The sequence below is a fragment of the Apteryx rowi genome, unplaced genomic scaffold (genome assembly GCF_003343035.1).
Source record: "Apteryx rowi isolate R43461 unplaced genomic scaffold, aptRow1 scaffold_26, whole genome shotgun sequence".
In the NCBI taxonomy this organism is placed as follows: Eukaryota; Metazoa; Chordata; class Aves; order Apterygiformes; family Apterygidae; genus Apteryx; species Apteryx rowi.
The window spans coordinates 2,595,933-2,617,979 of NW_020448974.1; the positions used below are offsets into that span (position 1 = coordinate 2,595,933).

Genomic DNA, 22,047 nt, shown 5'->3' on the forward strand with positions numbered 1-22,047 from the left:
CATTTCTAAAAGCATTTAAAACATACAAGTAATCATTCAGAAAACGGAGTAGTACTTATGGCATCTCATTGGGATATTAGATCTTACTCTCATGAGGTATCCAGAAGTGCTTTTCAATATTTTAGTATCTGTTAGGCACTGATTGCAGTTTATTTATCTCTCTCTAGCGGATACAGAAGTAGAAGTTAAATATTCCATCTTCCTCTCCGAACTGTATAAGGGACTATCCTGTACTCAAACAAACAAAAAAAAACCCTCTCTTCCACGTCCATGGGTGCCTTTACTGAGTGTGGAGCAGTAGCCACATTTGTACACAGCCTGAAGCCTTTCAGAAGAGCTTTAAGGACTGCTGGCCTTGGGCAGATCCTGCAGAATATTTGTTATTGAATTCTAATATGAGGCATTCCCTTTTCTGTCACCTCCTCTATCTCATGGCTTTTATCCCTTTTCTATTACTTTGCATGTTAGGGCATGGAGCTGGGTATATTATCAAATCTCTGTTTTGTTTTTTTTGCTGTTAGGCTAGTAAGCGAAGGGATGCTTTCATAGCTGAGCACTGCTTCAATAGTTTCCAGCCTAGCTAGTTTTAATTTTTCCCAAATCTGAGTTTTGAAGTTCGTTGCTATGAAGAAAGGTTTGTGTTACACTTCCTAGCAAAACTTTATTTCTGCTACATTGTGGATTGAAAGAGTCCTCAGCCCAGTAGATCACTAGAGTTCTTGATAGCAACTTCAAACCTTGCTGACACTTTAATAAACTGTCACTGAGTTATATGGCACCTGTTAAGTTTATGAAAGAAAATTATCCAGTCTGTTGCTGTTATTAGCTATCAAATTCCATAGACACTGGAGATGACCCTGAACCAATATCCATGACCTGAACCACAGCAAAAATATTTGGAAGAAAATTTTGGATTCCCAGCCTTTGATACAGGTCCACATTTCACAGCCATTTGCTATCATCTCTGTAAAAAGTTGGCCAGAATGGCCAGTCTCAGTTCCCTAAAAACTGGAAACAGAAAGGGAGTCTTGAGCTTCTCTCAAATTTTCAGCTATCTCTAATTATCCTCTTTTTTCACATCTGCTAGACTTGATAGTATACTTCCATGTGAAAGGCTCCAGGTATAAAGAACCTGGAAATTAAGGTCTTTAGCCATAAAACAGGAAAAGCCTGGACCCTGCTAACATAGTTCCATATTGTCCTGCTGATCTGTTCAGTCCCCCGGTGGAAGGGCTCCTGGCTTCATGGCCTCATCAGAAGAAAAAGTTTTGCTAAGGGGCCCATTTCATTCAGGAGTCTAGTAACACAAGGTTATTTTACAGAAACCAAAACCATCCATTGATCCATCAGTATTGCAGACACAAGAGAGTCGGGGAACATTTCAGCCTTGCACTTTTCATCTCTTAATTGATTTTCTGAAAGTGGGACTTTTATTTGGGCTCTTGTCCGTGCCCATGCTCTGGTATCTAATAAAGTGCAAGTCCACAGGGCAGTCTTAGGTGGAGAGCCCTCTCGCCTTTATGCAACTGTATGTTTACTTGAAACTTGTGAGCGCTCACTTATCTGTTATTCTTCTATTTTTCTATCAAATTGTGATAAAATCAGCCAACTACCTTAAATGTTATCGGAGAAGGACATACAGACTGACAGCCCACCCCACCTATATTCACACAAGCACAGTGTCATTGAAAAGCCTATTTCCACAGGAAATTAGATTAAGAAAACTATTTAGATTTTTCTTTAATGAATAGGAAGAAAAAAATCATACTCTGAATATAGTTCCTCTAAATAGGCTTACCACGATGAAGAGGTCCAAAGAAAAGACCACCCCAGACTCAGAGGCCCAGTTATGCTGGGAGAGATTTGCTTTCATTGTGTGAACTGCCATAAAAATAAGCGCTGGGATCTTTAAAATCTGCATGTTGGATTGCCCTGCTGAAGAGCCATAAGGAGCAACAAGGCAGCTGATGGCAAACAAAAGGCTGCCGGGGCAAACATGCTTAGCAGCACCAGTTCCCAGTTTAAGTGCTCTTATCTGCCTTGCAAACAGTACAGGTGTGTCATTTCCACATGCTACAAGAGCCACTTGCTTGTTTTTCACAGTCTTTGAAATGCTGTGCAGAGAAAGCCTGAGCTGTTATCATAATTAGAGTAGATACATCATTTACTGGAAGATTTAAATGCACTGTAGTAGCAGACCTGTAGTTGACACTCACTGGGTGCAATTGAAATCTTCCGTATTAGGAATGCTTCTGAGAAGATTTTTGTAATCATCAGTAATAGATAGTAAAATAAATCCACAGCTATATCCTACAGACTGCAGCTGTGCTTCTGTTAAAGTAGTATTAACTGATGATTTTTAAATCCTTCTGTCAGCTAGAACTGTAAGCACCAAATACTCCTGTGCAGAAGAGAGCTCATCCTGGGTGATACGTGTTCCTGAGCATGAAAGCGCTGGTTTATGAATAATGAAAGCACCAAGGCAGAATCACACCTCAGGGCTTCGCTCCCACAGTAAGCTCTCCAGGGAAAAATCCTTGTGTCTCCATGTAGCTCACTGTGCAACAGTGGTCTCAGCTATCATATTGCAGCTAAGACTAGTTGTGGCTATGTAGAATCATGATATAAAATAATACAAAACACTAATGTAAGCCTTTACCCAGATGGACAGTGTGCTGAACCTCAAATTGTTCAGTCGGGTGAGGGTCTCATCTAACTGATTCTGGTGTCACCCCTTCAGGTATCAGTAGCATTCAGCTTCCCGAACATTGTTGTGTTCAGCTTCGGTATAAGAGAAACTGAACAAAAAGAGGAGGTGAAAAGGAAGAATTGCAGAGAGAGATGGAAGATAGAACAGAGAGAAGGATGCAGCCGTGGAGAAAGTGGAAGCTGTCTAATGAGAAATGCAGTGTTTCTGTAAGGGCACCAATGCGTCCAGGCTGGCACACAGGCTTTGCTCACACCCTGACTTACTGTACAGGCTTCTGGTTAACTGAACAAATATGCCCAATAAAAACCGAACCAACCTTGAGGGGGACATATAGATTTAAATTACAGCAAGATATTTATGGACTTGTTTTCCAAGCCTGGAGAGTAATTGAAGAAGCCTCAAACAGCACAACATTCACCAGCTCTGTTAAGGGAACCCAACACTTCACTGGGAATGAGAAAGGAGGGGTGTTAAGCACTATATAGTTACTCAGGTTTACTGTAGTAACATCCAGGAGCCCCAGCCATGGAGCAGGAACCCATAGCAACAGTCACTGTAGGAACAAAAAGCAGCTTTGCAAACTCAGTATCCTTGTAAGATAAGCACGGCATTGATAAAGTAAAGCACAGAGAGGTAAAAAACTGAAGACTATGGTATTAGTGGCACTGTTACAAAAAAGAACCCAGGAGTCCTGGCTCTCCCTTCTTAGGCCAAACTGCCTAAGATGCATGACATAAGAGGTGGTTTCTTTATGGCATAAAAAAATTGGTGACCAACCCTACAGGAGAATAATTTACTTATACAACCTGGGAGGAAAAGGAAATGATGGAGAGCTAGCAGAAGCTCGTTTACATGGTTCTGTTATGTAAGTATTATGTTTGCTTTGTTTTCATTTAGGAATCTACAAAGGACATTGCTTCCGAATCAACCATTTCCCTGAAGACAATGACTATGACCATGACAGCTCAGAATACCTTCTCCGTAAGTTGAAAAGTAATACGTAATACACAGGCTTAACAGAGGTAGACAGAGAGGCTTTCCTGGATTTCTCTTCTGTAAAGTCAAACCCACGTCTTTCTCATTGCAAGAGATTAGCCCGAACTGGGTGCAAAGAGCAGTGATAATGTATATCCAGTTCAGACTGCAGACAACACAGGCCATGACCCTTCCTTCAGCCAGGAAAACTCACACGATTCTGGTGCCCATTCTCTAAAACATATGGAAATTTTTCAAAAAAACCCCTACAACTATCATTCCCAGCTCATAGATCATAGAGAATATTTTACAGAGAGAATATTTATCGGATTAGTGTATCAAAAAGGAGTGCGAAGAGTGAGTTAATAATAGGCAGCAAAACCTAGATTTCTGGGAAGGTGCATCAAGAAATCTTCTAGTCCAATCCCCTCCTCCAAGGCAGTGTCAGCTATCCTTGTCATCTCCGAGAGACATTTATCTGGTCCAAGGACAGAGACTCCCAGCACTAACCAGCCTATTAGGAAGCTTTTTGTAATGCTTAAACCCAACCTTTAGGCAATTTAAATCTATTACTTCTTGTCCTATCCACTATGGCCACAATGGACAGATTATGCCCTTCTTTGCAGAGCCTCTTATGCCTCTTATGAAAGTTGTATCATGTTCTCTCGTCTCCCTTCCCCTATAGGGGCCAGGCATGCAAACCGGCCATGTCTTCCCTGAATACATGAAATGCTCTAAGTTCCTGCTGACAGCCCAGCAAACCACCTGCTGGTGCTTGCAATAGTGGAAGTAAAAATGCACGGTGGATACTCTTGTTCTCACTATTTTTTCCATCACACCCTGCTTCAGCTGGGGCTAAGCAAAGTGATGCCCTCCCACCAAGAAAGCAGCATGTCCCTGCCTACCAAAATAATCCATACTCGCTACTGCACCTTATAATGCACATTAACCCACCAAGGCTGCTAACACCCTGTGGAGATTAGTGATGATTGCTATTTTAAGGGGAAACCATGGACAGAGACCAGAAGCTTTGGCCGTCTTCCTCCAAGAGGGATCTGAAGTGCATCACTTTGGAGGAGAAACAAGCCTCATCCTTTGCAGCTGCTGAGCCACCTCCCCATGCAGTGAAATTACTGCATTTTGGGAAGGAAGCTGAGATTTCTGCAGGTAACAGCAAGGTTTCAGCATGAATGTGGGTTATGGTTTCCCCTGCACGGACAGTCGGCCGTTGCTGCTCTGCAGTGGTGTGTCAGACCTCACATAAGCAATGTCAGCTACCAACCTGACCCTTCAAATAAGGGTGATTGTTTCTTTTTCCTCCTGATGACCGTTCATTCATTTCATACAAAATCTTAGAACTTGAGTGTAAAACTTCATGAATCCTGCAAAATTTGAGTTAGATTTCCCTTTCCACATTGGACTCCTTACCTAGTTGTTGCTTTTGTACAAAAGAGCTGACCACCAAAGCTAAAAGAAATGCCCATTACAAGGGAAAGAAACTGCAGTTCACACGGTGTTTGGGAAAGCTTCAGGGAGCAATGAATGAGGCTGCTGGCTCATGCATACAGCAAGTCAAAATGCTCTTTAATTATGCTCCTATTAATTACCTGAAATAACACTTAGAAACCACTCTGTCCTTCTGCTCATTTCTGGGAAACAGCTTCTGTTTGCTAAGACAGAAAGAAAAAAAATCTCTTAGAAAGGTACAGTTACCAGAAAACCTAGATATTTTTTCATCTTTACTCTTGTCAATTTAGATCAGTCATAGTGCTTGTGTGACAAGATTTCAGTGCTCAGGCTAAGGCAAATTAGCAGAGTGTGAGCATGGCTGCATTTATCTTTCATGCAAAGCCTTGGAACTAATGTTAAATTGATACCAAGTCAGCTTTAGGAAAGAAATATCATTAGTAAAAGGACTGTAAATGAAAGAGCAATTAAGTAGGATTTTGATAAAAGTGTCTTATGCCTTCTTTATTTGGAGAAAAGGGAGAACTGGGAAAACAGTGTACAGCTCCTCAGTAAGACAAGAGATTTGAGCTAAGTGCCGGGGGTAAATTGTTTGTAAGTGTACTTGTGACTAATGATCCTAAACCCTGTTTTCAAAAGTGACTAAGTCCAGGCCTGAAAAATAAGTTGGTCCAAGCCTTTATGAATTCTGCAAAATCAGAATTCAGCTGCTCCCACCACAAAGGATAGCTTATCCTCTCATAGTCTGCATAGAAAACAGGACTTTCCTCTTTTAACTTTTACAAGGAAAAACCCAGTTCTACTTAAAATGCATGCAGCTGACAGTAGAGATTACTGAAAGGTTATGTCTCTAACTCCAGCAGTAAAGAGCTCATAATATCTGTAACAGGGACCGAATGATTGTCTAGCTAGACACAAACACTGAATGTTTTCAACCTGTTTAAAAGGAGATCTGAGACGTTGCTCCCCATTTTTGCCCTCTCTGCAACACGTTGGCAATCTGCTGTCTCCATATCATCTGTCGTGCTTTTTACCCATTTCTTGGCACAAGTCTTTTGAAGGGATGTGTTGGGGGTAGCCCTTATCATTTTTCATCTAAGTCAGGAAAAGGGAAAAACTGTAGTTTCTGTGCAGGCAGATTCTGAACTGTGTAGGTGAGGGCACCACACAGCCACATTTTGTGTATATTGTGCTCCTGAAAAGAGTAGCATTTTTGACATTTCAGCCTGCTCCACAATTACCAATCTAATATGGGCATCAGATAAATGTAAATGTTACAGAGTGTTAGTAGAATCAAGCCCTGGTTCAAACCCTACTGAAATCAGTGAAAAAAAAGATTGATTTTAGGGGGCTTTGGTCAGGGTAGGAGCAAGAGTCCAGAATTTCCCGTTTGTCATTCAGGCTCCTTCCTAGAAAGCCAAACGAATGACAGCCACGGTGACTACTAATATGTGCAAAGAAGCTTAAACAAGACCCCTCCTATTCAATCTTCYCTGATGACAACACACCCCACTCCATGTGTATCTTTAAAAAAAATCCCCTTCACATGTCTGTACAGAGCCCCAGCAAGGGGCAAAGAGAGCTATCACCACCCTGCAGGCTGCATGCACAGAAAGCCGTTCCAGCCCGGGCCTGCCACCTACCTCCCCTGCACACACACGGCAAGGTGCAGGGGCTCCTCTCTCTTGCATTTCTGCAACCACACAGAAATCAAGCTGTCCCTATCCAGCACCACATCGAAGCATGTGCATATCTCCCTTTGTGGTAAATAAGATTTAAGCTGCTCTTATTGCCATTGCTCACACAGGGCCCCATGAGTTATGTGAGGACATTGGGGGTCTGCTGTGGCACAAAAGTACAGCCGTAAAGAGGAGGACCAGGGCCCCTGGTTCATGTGCATTTCTACAGTTTTGTACACCTCTTCCCAGTGCTCTGTAGCATCCATGTTTTAGAAGTCTAGCCTGTAGGGTCTGCTTACCTTCTGCCTTTCAGAAGAGAATAAAAACCAGAGCAGAAAGCCGGAGCACTCAGCCCCGTGGGGAGGAGCAGCACAGCACGCTGCAGTTTCTTCACGAAAGGAGGTGTCAGAACAGATCGTGGTGCACAACAGCCTATGCAAACAGACAGGACGGGAAACAAGAAAAAAAAGTAGGGGAGAAAGCAGAAACCAGAGTCTCTTAATATTTTTTGATATGCTGTTATTTTACTACCAGTATCAGGAGACATATGTAAATTCTACACATTACATATGAGCTTACTTTTACATTTCAGAACTAAAAGTACACATTTTAGGAAAAAGCCCCATGCTGTTGTATAGGAAGACAATACCGTATGTTTTGTCTCTCTTCACATTAATTACCTAATAAAGAAAAATTATCTCTGGAGCGTATTACTAGAAGTAGAACAACCCACACTGTGTATTTGGCATGTCTAGCAAGTTCCTTCTAATAATACCACCGAAGCATTTTAGGAAAGCTTTTTAATTTAATTGAAACCATTAAAAACAGCATGAATATAAAATACAAAAAACAAAAAACAGAGAAGGCCAGGCCACTCTAGTTTTTAAGCCTGTGCTGCTTTTTCAGGTCACTAATAAGCAGCCAGTGATTTGGGATATGTTAGTGTCTGAGTGCACAAATGTAATATCCTCAGAGTGGAAGGCTGAATCTTTTTCTAAAAATTGTCTTTAAAAACTGACCCAAGAGTCAAGGCACCACTACCTCTTGGCGCTCATGCTGGGTTATACCCAGGACAACAGAACGCACTCTCAGCATTCGCCCTGCTTTGATTAGTGAACTCACACCGTCATTACTTGGACTCGCCAATTATTGCAAGACACTACCTGAATAGTAATGCACCAGATTGTTTGAACTGATTTTAGAGCTGCTTAGGAAATGCCCCATCTGCAAAGGGACCCGTGTAGCAAAGTTGCCAGCTACGGCGGGAGATGTGCGTTCCTCACCGTAGCAGATCAATACAAGCAAAGGCTTCCCAGCAAGCACTGTCTTTTTTTGTGTGTTTACACCAGCCTGATGGGGCCTGGGTGCATAACGTGGGCTCCTGGGGGGCTGCAGCACGCACAGGAGCAATGCTGTTATTGAACGCCCACTCCTGTCCCTCTTGCAGTGGGTGGGAGTTTTGCCACCAGTTACCGAAGGAGGTGGGTCGAGCTCTGGTAAATAGCCAGGTTAGAAAGCAAATCACTAAACTGGAGGAACCACTGCCATCAAAAGTAAAATGAGAAAACATCAGCTATAACATCTGGCCATTTCTCCGTGAGAAACGGGCACCGCTCGCTGTGCCTGTCGCACAGGAAGACGGCACCCAGCAGAGACCACGCCATTAACAGCTCCGTATGAGCAAATTGGGCCAGATGGTGGTTTTCTCCTCTCCGTGTGCTCGGCCCTGGGGGTCCCCYGTGCCCCCCCATGTACCAGGGTGCTTCCCCCGCCAAGGGGCCACTGGGGACAAGCCTCTGCCTCCAGCAGCCTGCAGCATCCCCGGCCCCGCTCGCTTCCCTCCCACCCACCTGCCCCCTCGGTTTTTGGGGCAAGCCTGGATTTCCACAACGGTATTCTGCACTTTACCTCCTCTTCTGCAAAGGATCCTCTCCATAGATAGAACAATATGACTTTGTTCCTCAATATTCCTGTCAGGAACTACCAAGTTAACGCCTTTTGCTTTTACAACACATTCTTGTCCCTTCTGCCTGTTTATTTTTCCTCCATCTTTTCATTTCCTCCTTTCCGCTTCCCTTTTGATTGCTTCTTAGTCTGTTAGTGACCCAATTTCAAAAGCTGGCTTGAAGTAGTATTTTGAATTTTTTTCAGGGATTTTATAGTCCATGTTGATGAATGGACTGAAACATACAGAATTTTAAATGCTTCCACTCAGCTGCCAGGAAACTAAACACAGACATCTGAGACACACTTGATAAAATGTCTTCCACAGAAGTCTGAGCRACCTCAATATCCTTAGTACTCAACGAGAGAAAAAGCGTTGGTAGCTGTGGTAGCTGGTAACACGAACACTAGACTTTATAAGCTCTAATTTGCTCACCTTGTGCATATCCCAATCTGCTAAAGCCGTCCCAAAACCGCTGCACRGTTCGGAGTCAGCTCCTGAATCTCTCAGCGCCGCTCCTGCGTGACGACGCGCGTTACCTCTCTTACTCATGCCTTGGCAGAAACGTCCCGTACGCGGTGGCACCCGATTGTGGCGGCAATGCCTGGCCTCCTAGGAGAAAACACCAAAGATGTAAGCCTCGAATGAGAAGCGACTACAGCCACAGCTGCTTTGTCCCTCTCGCATTAACTACCCATTCACAGCCTTGGTGCTAAAAAAATTGCCTAGAAATGCAGAACCAGTGCTAATTCTGGCAAAAGCCAAGGGTTACCTTTTGAGAATTTGCCTTGTAATCTCCGCACTAGCACCTGAGGAGRCATCTGAAATGATTATTATCTGTCTTGTCTTTCTTCTTATCTCCCCTGCAGGCATTGTCCGCGCCTCCAGCGTGTTCCCCATCCTAAGCACGATATTACTGTTGCTGGGAGGACTTTGTGTTGGAGCAGGAAGGATTTACAATAGCAAAAACAACATTATTCTCAGCGCCGGGATTCTTTTTGTTGCAGCAGGTATGTTCTCCCTGAAATTGAGTCCTTAAGAAGTGCTGCCTTCCTAAACTGAAAATRCAAAAGTGCAGCCAAGGCTTGGCAGAGAAGCAATTCCTCCAGCAGCAAGGCTACCCGAAATTATCTATCTGAGCCACAGTAAGGCCAGGCTTTCTAAAAGCGCTTAGGGATGACTGGTGCTCTGAGCCCACTGAGAGGCACAGAAGAAAGGTGCTACATCATGTCCCAGGCTCTTCTTCTGTTTCTTGAATTTCCTTCCCACACTTTAAATTCCTTCAGTGCATTTTTATTGCAGGTAGGCATCGCTGAATCCTGTAAACAGCTTTACACTGTTGATATGTTTATGCCACCAATATGTTCATATCCAAAGGAAGAAATCCTGTTTGCCTTACTCACTCCTGATGAAAGCAAGCACACGGCAAGCAAGTCATATTTAGCGTTCGAACCTAATACAAAGCTTCAAGCTTATGTTTCCCATTGAAAAGCTTGTTGGTATTTCTCTCCCTATACTCTAACCTGGATTGAGGGCACTAGCAATGTCAGACTAGGCAAATTTCTTAAGATAAAAATACGTTTTTGAAGCCATAAAATAAGTAAATTCTAAAAAAGCTTTTAGCTTTCCTGGAAATAAAGTTTCAGGAAGCTAAGGTAGGTAACATGCAGTTTTTACACTACTTAAAAGGTATTAAAAACTGAATCAGGTGCCTCCTACATCGAGGGCTTTTTTTTTCTCCTATATGATGGGAGAAAAAATTCACCTGTGATATGTGAGCATGTTTTTCACACTAGAAACATCTCAGAGAGTCAGCCACATTGCTAATATCTTTCCCTGAAGCCCAGATTAAGCATGCTGTATTCAGATGAAAATTCAGCAGGGTAAAAGAGAACTTATGTTGATCAAGGTGAACAGCCATAGCYCTGAGCTCAAAATATATTTTTATTATTATCCTGAATGTTAGAATCCCACTAACAATTTTAGTGAGTTCCCATTTGTGACTTCTTTCCCACCATGGCAACAAAGAGACGGGGACAGATCCTGCACTGCTGAATCCTTTGGGATCTTTGCAGGCAACCATGAACCACTGTGACCATGCGGATAAGGACACTGCTGGCGTCCAGATGTGGGCCTGCTCTTTTCTTTTCAATAAATAAAYGAAATCTTTAGCTAAATGAAAGAATAAATAAATTGAATGACATTTCCTGGTCATAATTTTAGAACCATTCAGGTCCAGAAAGAGCCATAGTTTGACTTTTGCCTTCCCAGCCACATAATAACTGATTCACGTTTCTCTCTCCAGGACTAAGTAATATCATAGGGATCATTGTCTACATATCAAGCAATGCAGGTGACCCAAGCGACAAGCGAGATGAGGACAAAAAGAACCATTACAACTATGGCTGGTCTTTTTATTTTGGAGCCTTGTCTTTTATTGTGGCTGAAACCATAGGCGTTCTGGCTGTGAACATTTATATTGAGAAGAACAAAGAGCTGCGGTTTAAGACCAAGCGGGAATTCCTTAAGACTTCTTCCAGTTCTCCTTATGCCAGGATGCCAAGTTATAGATACAGGAGGCGGAGGTCCAGATCCAGTTCTCGATCTACAGAACCTTCCCCATCTAGAGACATTTCTCCGGTTGGCATGAAGATAGCAAGTACCATTCCCATGAACGAAATTTCCATGTACACTCTTTCCAGAGAGCCCTTGAAGGTTACAACTGCTGCCAGCTACAATGCAGACCAAGAAGCCAGCTTTCTGCAGGTTCATAACTTCCTTCAGAAGGAATTTAAGGAAGGACTCCATGTCAACATGGTCAACAGGAGAACGACGCCTGTTTGAAATACTTTGCTTCCTTATGCTTTTTGAAGAAAATCAAAACATAATGGATCTTTCATGAAAGAGAAGGAGCAATGTTAAAATACCCTCTCACCTCTTTAATTGTGGCATGTGTTGAAGTAGCAAGTGGAGATCCTCTGGACCTACAAAAGATATTACATGCTCATAGCTTTTTTTGAAGCTATTTGGAGTTTGTTTCTTTCAGTTCTTGGTGTCRCGAGATGAAGGCAGTTCATGTTCCTGCACTTTTGTAGTGTGTACAATGTCTCAGTGAAACTGCGAAAGACTTGCCACCAGTGTGTTTTAAAGGATTACAGAAGAATTGCTGTATGCCTTTTTTTTCTAAAATTGAGATCCCATACTATAAACTTGCAAATATAATTTATAACCAAGCCCAAGGATGAATATGAACTACTCCTCAAGTGATCCACTTTCCTTTGACACAGGAGAAGCTTTGCCTCTTTAAAAAAAGAAAAGAAAAAGAAAAGAAAAATATGGCTGAAACTGGCCTGCGCTACTGAAACTGTAGGGCACCCATGTACTGAGTGTTACAGGACTCCCTGACGGGGCAGTCTTCAGGGAGTCTTCTACTTCTGCTCTTAGGCATAGCCCTGTGCAGCGGGGTAAGGCGTCCCTCCAGGCAATGCAGATGAAGGGGGGAAAAGAGGGTGGGTGCGTTTGAAAACACCTAGAAGGGGAAGGATGAAAGTAGGTGGGACTTGAGCATATTGCAAATATCATTTCTTGCCTAACATTTAGAAAACTTGAATTCTCATTCGACTAGCCCTAGTGCCTGACCCTGCAAGGTGCTGAGTGCTGTCAGGAGCAGGCCCCTATAGACTACTTATTGCGAGAGCAAGAAGCAGAGCTGGGCTGGGGTGGCCAGTGCGGGCGAAACCGCTGGTTCCATGCGATTGCATTCCTGTTTTCCTTACTGCTTCACAAGTGCAACACTAACGCTAAAGGAAACTAAGATATCTAAGCAATGCGTGTAAGAAAATGAAAAGCTAATATGTTTGGACTAGCAAATCTTCCTGCAGCAATGGGAACTGAGCGTTAACATAATGGATGACAACTTTGTATTTTTTAAACTAGAACAAAAAATGATCACCATTTATGAGATATTTATTAAACTCTTTTTATTATGAATAAGTGCCGCATGGTGCAAGGTATAGTTGCTTTTAGATGGAAACGATGGTTCAACCTAATTTAATTTATTTTGTAATGATGAATCTACTTATGTGCAAGAGCCCACAGAAAACTCTATGCATCACATAAGGGAGGGGGGCTAATTTGTACCCATTTTGCTTCTGTATAATGTTTCTAAAAAGGTCTGAAATTTTCTTCTTTTAAATTTCTAGTTTTATTTTTACATTTAGGCTTGGATTCTCAAAGCTCAAGGGCCTGATTCATAGGTCATTTACTCTGATAGCAGTCCCTTTGATTTCAGTGACCACTCGACCAAGCCTTATGAGAATTAGGTGCCCCCAGATGAATTAGGTGCAATGAGAGAGGAGCAGCTAATTCCTTTAGATTACTTTGAACATATCCAGGTCTTGGTCTTCTTTGCCCTGAAAAATCTTTTGTACCAGAAGACTAAAGAAGTGGTGACAAGAAAAAAACATGATTTGGAAAGATTGATTCACTGATGGTGGGCGATCTCAGCCAAATTGTTAAAACCTCTTTAATCTTTTAATTTATACCATAATGCCCACAGTGTCAGTGACTCTGATATTTTGGATACAAGGCTTTCAGCTAGTGGAATGAAGTCCTCCAGTGAAACCCTGCAGGAGCTGCCTTAACATCCCAAAACGCAAGTTGAAAGAAACTCCTAGCAAATCCTGCTTAGGCCTCTCTCCCTGAAAGAACCAAGACACAGTTCTCAATTTTAAAGGAAAGTCTTCCCCTAGTCACTTTTATGCTCTGTTTAGCCTTCAGCCTAGCAGATAGATACATCATTATTTTGGCAAGCAATCCCATGAAGGTGGACTGGAGCCTTCATCCCTGTTTAAGAATTTCCATTCAGGTTAAAACTCTGCTGGGATCCTTTTTCAAACCTCTGAATTCTGAGAGCTAAAGTAAATGGAGTGATGGGAATTATTTAAAGGTGGACAAGATTGTGCTACTTCCTATATCAAGACAGTATGAAGAAAGGTATTACACAAGGTTTTTAAAAAAATTCAAACAAGAGGCAGACAAGAAAACTTTTTTTACCTGCTTTTCAGCTAGGACAACATAAAAAAGTTCTAAAATTATTAAAGTTCTTGACAAAAGGTTTTTTTTACAAAAATCTTTATGCTTTGAAACAATAAATTATTTCCTACTTTTTGAGACTTCGTAATATTAAAATACTTTGATTAGCTATGATAGAAGTAGAAGTTTGCAATGAAAAAAACCTTCTGTCTCATTAGTGTGTCATACTAAGTGCTAATTAATTTACATCTAATTATAGTCGATGTACTTTTCAAGTGCAATTTCCCAGAACTATTTGTTTCCCACTGTGTTAATAAACTAATAGTTAGAAATAAGTCCTCATCTGTGTTTACTGTAATTAAGAATAAAATCATTCCCTTTAAAACCAGGAGTTAGATGTAGGCTGTCTTTTAAACTCATGTACATTGAACTGAAAGGTGACAGTGTGAGGTTTGGTTTGGTTTGCTCTTTGGTTTTGTCTTTAATCATCATTTTCCAGTGAATATGTTTAAAACCAACAATCTGATTCCAGCCAAAGTCTGCAGCTTCTGTAAAGCACTGGTCAGACCTGCAGAGGCATGTGGGAATGTTTGGACAATACTTTTACGCTACGTCCACAAAACTTCTTACCAAATGTTTTAGGATGTTCCTCTTAGCCGCTGAGCCAGCTGACCATGCAGCCGTTTTCGTTCAGATCCTCTTCCCCTAGAGGCTGTGCTGATTTTCCCAGCTCTCTGCTCTCTGAGTGCAAGATGTCGAGGTACGGACACGTTGCCCTACTTCGGTCTGAGACAAAGCATTTGCTCGTTCTTGAACAGGCACATCTGAAAAATGGAATTTAAGCAGGGACCTATTCTTCATGGTGCGATACACAGTCTGGACAGGGAACAAAAGCATTAGGAGATAACAGGGACCTGGACTTTGGTCTCTCTGTAGGAGAAAGAGAGACTGTGCTTTAAAGCTCCATAAGTCATGGTCTGTGTCAAATCACAGTGCACTATTTTGTTCAACCAAAGCAAAAAATGTTGTTTCATTTGAGATTTCCAGTGAAAAAAATCCTCCAAAAATCAGTCTTTTCCTGTGGAAAACTTTGATTCTGACAAAACTGAAAAATTTGCATTCCTACGCATGAACAGCGTCTTTCTCTGTGGATAGTCTATCTGAAATAAATTAGATTATTCTTGGACTTTGAAACCACACAGTAATAGTTAAAAACAAAACTCATCTGTTCCTCCACATCTCTTTGTTTCTCCCTGGACAGCATCTAATACAAATTAGCCCCACTTTCTGAATAAGGCCTGCAGATATCATCATCATATCATTAACAGTAATCAGTCTTTTGATATTATCCTATAATATCCTATAATTCTCTATAATAGCAGACCTAAAAAGAAATGCTATTGGATCAGATTTGATCTTCTGAGAAACAAAGTTTCAGGTAYATTGTAAGCTCTCTCTTCCTGGTTTCTTATAAAGAATAGTAGTAAAATGAGAAATTACTTCATATGTCCATATTTCTAACAATAAACTATTTTTATATTTCCTTTTCTTTCTTTATGTATCACACTTCCACAAGGGCTAATATACCATGTCCCTTGAGGTTACATTTCTGTCTGCAGTTCTAAAATGTTATTTCCACTGTGCTTCAGTTCTACCAGTATAATCACAAGTGTGTATAATGTACTTAATCCTTAATTTTTAAATAAACCATTTTAAATGTATTTTTTTGTGTGTGGAAAAGGTATATAGATTTTAACTTCCAGATTCTCTGAGATTTCTGTGTTTATTTTTTCACCTTTCTACCTACTTTGATTCAGGCTGGGAATGTTATCAGCAGCCAGGATATGAGAGAAAAATATATTCTTGTGGTGTCCCACAGATCAAGAAATCTCCAAGACAAACTATCTTCACAACATTTCCAGGCATTTGTGTAGGAAACTAATGGAAAAGCTTTCTAGTTTCTGAAAGCTTTTCCAACTTAAATTGAACCTTCAAAGGAAATGCTCATTTGTGACCATGTCACTGGAAAGCAATGTGGCAGTTGTGCTGATGTGCTAACATGCCACATAGTTTTCAGAAATGTTTGCTAATTTAATGTGCCTCTGTTTTAGGTGCCCAGTTTGAGACAGTTTGGGTCTTGGTTCCCAGGGGCACTGCAAATCGCCATCAACAAAAATAAGTCAATGTCTTTTGAAGTCTTAGCCCCAAGTCTGTGTTTTCCCTCCCTCTTACAAGGTTTCATGTGAATTCTTTTCCGAGCATCCTTCTCTCCCTGCTCTCGCTCACTGCCTTCTGAAGAAAGCCTCCCTCCTCTATCCTGCATGGTGAAGCTCTCTAAAAGTGTTGCTCTCATCACGATTATAAAATCCCCAGCTGTACAAACGGCACTGAACACCAGTCAGGAGTTCAGCAGCCTCTCTTCATTCTCAAACATCCTGAACCATTCATTTATCAGAGACAGTATTTCTTCAAATACTTCTTTTAACTGTACCTTCACATTTCCTAAGCCTCTAGATTCTCTTTAAAGATGAAGAATGCATGTGTATCTATATCTGTCTCCCCCTCTCTGTACATATGATCAATTGGCATGGCTGGAGGGAGACAGAGGATTAATCTTTTTAAATGCCTCCACACCCCGTAGTCAAGCCATTTAAAGCTCCAGCCCAAAGCTTCTCTGCTTGGCCTTGAACTAAAATAAATAAAGGCTGTTCCCACATTGCTGAGCAAGGCTGTGGGTAAATAGCGATCCTTTGAGTTGCGGCTACCCTGCTGCGAACAGAAATAAATGAAATGTATCAGAAGGGGAGCTTATTTGAGCCAAGATGAAGTCCTTACGGCTTTTCTGTTTGGGAACTGGAAAAGCCTCCAGCGAGGAGGATGTTCCATTTCCTTGGGAATAAGAAAACTAGTCAACATAGGAGGTGTTGAAAATAAAAGGGAATGAAGAGTGCTCTGCACCTGTCTGCAAAACAGCTCATCTTGCAGCAGCAGTCAGTTTGCTTCCCCAGAGTTAAAGAGACCACTTACCAAAAAAGCATGCCAGGAAAGGCTTTTCATTATTTTAGGAGAACAAACCTGCAGATAAAATGCACAGGCAGTGATAGAGATAGTCCTAAAGAAGTATTCCCGGTGCTGTGGTCAGAAGGGCTGCAGAGCTGGTGCCAAGAAAAGGCCTTGTTATGTCGAATGGGTTGTATCTCCCTCTGGTTATCCATAGCAGTCTATTTAAAAACACACACACACACACACACACTTTTCTCTTGTCTTCAGTGAAGCAAAGATTTCAGCCCAAGAATTAGGGAGCTTTTGGAGGGTGCTGTTTGCTGTGCCCTGGGGTATCTGCTACATAGAGCCAACCTGATAACAGGGGCCCCACCACAGCCAGTGCAATGTGGGCTAGGAAGCCGGAACATTGCTAAGGAGATCCCATTTTCAGGAGGCTGTTTGTAGGGCTGATTTGCTGAAAATACATTTGAGCTGAGAGCAGACCAGGCCCAATCTTTGCCACTCTAAATAGCCCTGAAATTTGGAGAGGTTTAGATTCAGACTTTGCATCACAGGCCCCTTTCTAAATCTGAACTAAAGTAGTTTAAAAACATAGACATATCACATAAAGAAAATAACACAAGTGCCCTGGATTCAACAGACCGTAGGAGGCTTTCCTTGCGTGGCACCACATTAGCTATTCTCTTTCAAATCCCCACACATGCTCAGTATGAATCTCCCTTCGTGTTAGCAAGGGACACAACAGACGTTTGAAGACACAAATCTAGCGACTTACTTGCTGCAGTATGTCAGCCTAGAGAAATGACTGCCCCTGCTAAAATGGATTATTCTTCATTTTAATGCATAAAAATAATTACTTCAGAGGCCTGTGCAAATATGTAAGGCCAAAGAGACTGGCCCCCACAAATCCCTGTAATCAGGGGTAGTTTGTACTTACTTGATAATGGTCTTTTATGTAGTTCTGCAAGAAAGGAACTGCAGAATTTGATTAATCTGGTTGTGGTAAATACTGGGTCTGTTCTGGAAGAGATACAGAAAAGTACAAATTTTGGGGAACAGACCCAAGCCAACGACTCTGCTAGGACAAAATAATGCAATAGCTGATCTCGAGACACCTCATTTAGGATTTTCTGCAGGAGAGAAACATAACCATGTCTCTCACACTCACTGCTGCTAAAGTGCAACTAATTATAACCCTCCCTGCTTCCCAACAGGTCCTCATTAATACTCTGTTTATATTTCATGTGATATTGATTTTTAAATGTAGCTACTTGCGAGCTGAAGCAGGGAGCCTGCTGGAACCGTTCAACAGAAGTTTATATACTGCATTCTTCTAGATCTGCAGGCAGGTTTTGGTGTTTCTTTAGTTTTCTGCTCCTCTGGAAGTCAGTTTTGCTTCTGCATTTGTTAGAYACTCACCAAGCCACAAAGAGGACAGTAGAGACCACCAGGCCACTTAGGGAGGCCAGTTTAACCTCCAAGATGGAATAAAAATTCCCTGTAGATTTGGGAAGGGGGGGGGTAAGCCTTTTGGAGACAAGACAAGCCTTTCAGAGCCCACGCAGCACTTTCCCAAGCCAAGCAGCACGACCGAATCCCTGCCAGCACACCCTGAGGCTCTGCCACAAAGAGCAGAAAGCAGCACCTGAGTAGTGCGGATACATCTGCTCTTCTAACAGAGCCACAGAGCTTGTGTGGAACAATATCCCCATAAAGTATTTTCTCTCCCAGGGACCACTGGCTCCAGGCCACGTTTTTAGGCCAGGGACAATGACTCACCTTAGCTTAGGTAAATTTTCAGCCTCCAGGGAAGCCTCTACATCATGCACTGAAGTTCATTGAACTTTAGCTTGTTCACACTCTTGGGTCCTCTCTGCAGAGGAGAGGGAGACAAGGATGAATTTTTCCTTTATCTTTTTGCTTTAGTTGTTTCCCGGTTATTATTCGAAAAATCAGAACAAAACAAAACCCAGAGGAACTTATCCAGATCGTAGTACCTGAATGAGAACAGAAGATGTGATTCTTGCCAACACAGGAGGAGACACAAAAACCAACAGCAACAAAAAAATTAATGAGTTCCCGCTCCTACAGTCTTTACAGGTTGTAATTAGTCTAAAGCATGATCATTAGCAGTTGCTTTCTCAGCAATCAAAGCTTGCTTTGTGCCTGCACTTGCAAACACGCATGAACTTTCCCATGCTCAACTTGCTGAGGGCCTGTGGCATTCCTGGTGTCAAGGAAGTAAAGTCAAGATGCAACTCATAAAATCAACCGATGTCTAGTGAAATTTAACAAGAGTCTACTTCAAAAGAGAAGGCATTACATTTTTAATGCACTCTTTTTCTGTTTTAAAATCTGTTCCCTTTAGGCTTTTCTGCTTTCATGAGAACTCTTGGCTCTGGTTAAGAAAACAGAAATGTAAGCCTCCATAATATTTCTCTGTGTGTGACACTATTCCATTTTTATGCCTCAAAAGACGTGATGTTGTTCAGCTATTTGAAACATAACTCCTTCGGCCAAGGGACAACCTATTGTACACGTACAGCCATCCCTGGGAAGTCCACTAGTGGACTAACACAGGCCTTCCTCAGCCTGCTGCAGCCGACAGCCTCGCTACCCTTGCTTCAGACACAGCCGTCGCTAGCAGAGTGCCAGTGCCTGCTCACCATCTGCACATATGTGGTGCCTTTAATCCTCGGATCCAAAAGTGCTTTGCAAATACTACACCATCACTCTTGTGAGGTGAGGAAGTTTTATCCACCCACCCAGGGGGATAAAAGCCAAAGCCCAGATTCTCAAAGGGATTTGGGAACGTGCCTCTGATCAGTGTTCATTAACTAGCAYCGTTCAATGGCAATGATAAATGACATGCCTTAAATGCCTTTGAGAAACTGAGACCACGTACCCAGGGCTAGACCACTTCTGCATAACTGCAGTGCCTAATCCCCAGGGAGAGCTGCCATCAGCACAAACAGCTAGGAGAGAGAGATGCATACTGCAAAGTCGTCAGTAGCCAGGGACTGACTGGGGTATCAGTGAATGAACACAGAAGAGGCCCAAGCACCTCTTTCCAGTAACATCTAAGTGTAGTCGATTTAGACTCACATCTTTAGGGGTGCGTGCTGCTCTGCTCTTTGGTGCCTGGCTGATCCAAAACCTCTCAACTGGCCTGAGAGGTCTCTACTTTGTTGGACAGGTCCTGACTGGTATCTTCTCCCCTTGAGAAAAAGGACAGAACGGGTTTTGCAGAAGGGCCTCTTGGCCAGGTCCTTCTGAGGACATCTTTTAGTACTCCAGCCCTGGATCTGCCTCTTCTTCGCGAAAATAGAGAGATCAGTCTCTGTTACTCTTAGCATACAGTTTGCTTGGGAATTGGTTTAAACGACTCACTCCATTTAGTGCCTTTCTCAGCAAAGCTGTAAGCGGGTGTTGTTTAGGACTGTCATGCCTTCACCCCGTGCTCACGGCCAGCCTACGCTGGCTATTTCCATGCTCGTGGGTCCAGTTTCCTCACAGACATTTTACATATTTGGGATTCCTAAATGCGAGAGTCATTTCTGAAGTGCGTGGCTGCCAGATTGTACATTTGTTCTGGGGACCTCTTCAGCTGCTTCGATTTGATTCTCTTTTATATTTGATATTCAAGGTGGGGTTTCTAGCCATTTTCCAAGACCCGCTCTGGAGAGATTTCCAAAAAGCAAACTCCGTTAGGGAACAACTCTTTGGGGAAGAGGCCACAGGCTCGATTCAGACTATTTGACTCACACGGCGCAGGACCAGACTCACTCCAAYGAGGGTGCGCAAGAGGCTCGTGTCCCAGCTTGTGCTGGTTTCTGCCGGCTCCTAAGACACTATGGACATCGCAAGGGCTCTCAGATGGTTTGAAGCCCAAGCCCAGCACATCACAGCCCCTGAAGGAGAATACGAGCTCTCAGAGCAGCATCGCGCCAGGGCAGAGCTTCTGGACGGCATGTTCTYGCCTCTCTGCAGCTCGCTGGTCGCGATTCGCAGACGTGGAGCAATCTGCGCTAGCAGGATTCAACACCAGGGTTCAACCCTTTTTTCCCCAGCTTAGCGCTTTCAATCTGTGAGTCTAAAGCACTTTACTGATGTTTTACTGACCGCCGCTTCGTGAGGCAGCTTCCTTCGGCCATGCCGCTGCCCCCAGGTCTCCAGCCCCCGTCCTCGTCTCCTTCCCGGCGGGTTTTGCCTTCACTTCTTCCTGCAGCCATCACTGACATGCAGATAATGCTGTTAAATCCTGTTTCAGTTACAGTTATTTTGCATCATTATTTTTCTAACTCACTCTGTCTGTTGCCTGCGYTCCCCTTCTGCCCTTACCTCATTGCTTCGAACTGTCCTCCTTAATTCGAGCCGACACCTCTGTACTTTTATCTTGACATCGAACTGGGGTGTTCACGAAAGAGYGCTGGAGCAGCTCTGCCATTATCTTGACACGATAACATGGTATTTGGAGATTTCCACTGACATTTTTCCAGCCGTCGTCTTGACATTCAGGTACTGTCGCCGTCACCRGTTCGACATCGCAAGTGTAACGTCACCTCCACAGTGGCCTCAGCACTGGCATTATCAGGAAATTATTTTCCCAGTCAGAGGAAATACCAAAGGCAAGGAGATAGGCTGGGGACATGCCGGCAATTGAGATTTAGGGGAGCGGGAGTTGCTCCCCGGAGAAGTAAGGGATCCGTGGGGCAGCGCCACAATGGCTGGTGTGYAGTGCACTGGAGACAACGCAAAACACCACGGGCTGGATAAAAAAGGAGCCACATCAGCCACAAAGAGGGCAGTTTGAAGGAACCAGTGATACCAGTTACAGCAAGCATCAAGGCAAACCCCGGCTGGTGGGAAACAAAGAAAACGCTCTGGAAGGTTCAGGATGAGAAAAATTATTCAACAGGCGCAAAAAAACAGGAGCGAGAGGCAATTTTGTGGTTACTCCTGTGTGAAAAACTGTGGGGCTTCATTTAAGGTGTATTTCCTGCACGGGGCAGGTTTACAGTGCGCGGCAGCAGGGCAGAAACCCGCCGCCCCGGCCGCGCGCTGTGGTAGCCGTGCGCTGTRGTAGCGCCGCCGCCATCTTGGCACAGGGGAGCAGTTGGGCTGGTTTCCTCTTCCCCAGCCCGCTGCCCTTGTGAGAAACATCCCGCCGCTCTGCCTCCCCTTGTATTTTGTGTGAAACACCAAATCTGTAAAAAAGCCACTCCYGGAAA

General features: G+C 43.0%; 1 protein-coding gene across 1 annotated transcript; it reads left to right on the forward strand.

The window, feature by feature from the left end:
* Positions 1 to 2,663: 2,663 nt before the first annotated feature.
* On the forward strand, positions 2,664 to 11,624 carry CACNG4 (calcium voltage-gated channel auxiliary subunit gamma 4). The gene is made up of 5 exons (XM_026067655.1): positions 2,664 to 2,699; positions 2,741 to 2,786; positions 3,581 to 3,691; positions 9,646 to 9,786; positions 11,082 to 11,624. Exons 1-5 carry the CDS (start codon positions 2,664 to 2,666, stop codon positions 11,618 to 11,620), a joined length of 873 nt encoding a protein of 290 aa, XP_025923440.1. The 3' UTR covers positions 11,621 to 11,624.
* The last annotated feature ends 10,423 nt before the right edge of the window (positions 11,625 to 22,047 follow it).

What these genes read in the sequence shown, in the direction of transcription:
- CACNG4 (XM_026067655.1), top strand. Translation starts at nt 2,664, where the DNA reads ATGGACAGTGTGCTGAACCTCAAATTGTTCAGTCGG. An exon ending in CATTGTTGTGTTCAGCTTCG is followed by an intron (nt 2,787 to 3,580) that starts GTATAAGAGAAA and finishes CTGTTATGTAAG; the next exon opens with TATTATGTTTGCTTTGTTTT. An exon ending in CAGCTCAGAATACCTTCTCC is followed by an intron (nt 3,692 to 9,645) that starts GTAAGTTGAAAA and finishes TCTCCCCTGCAG; the next exon opens with GCATTGTCCGCGCCTCCAGC.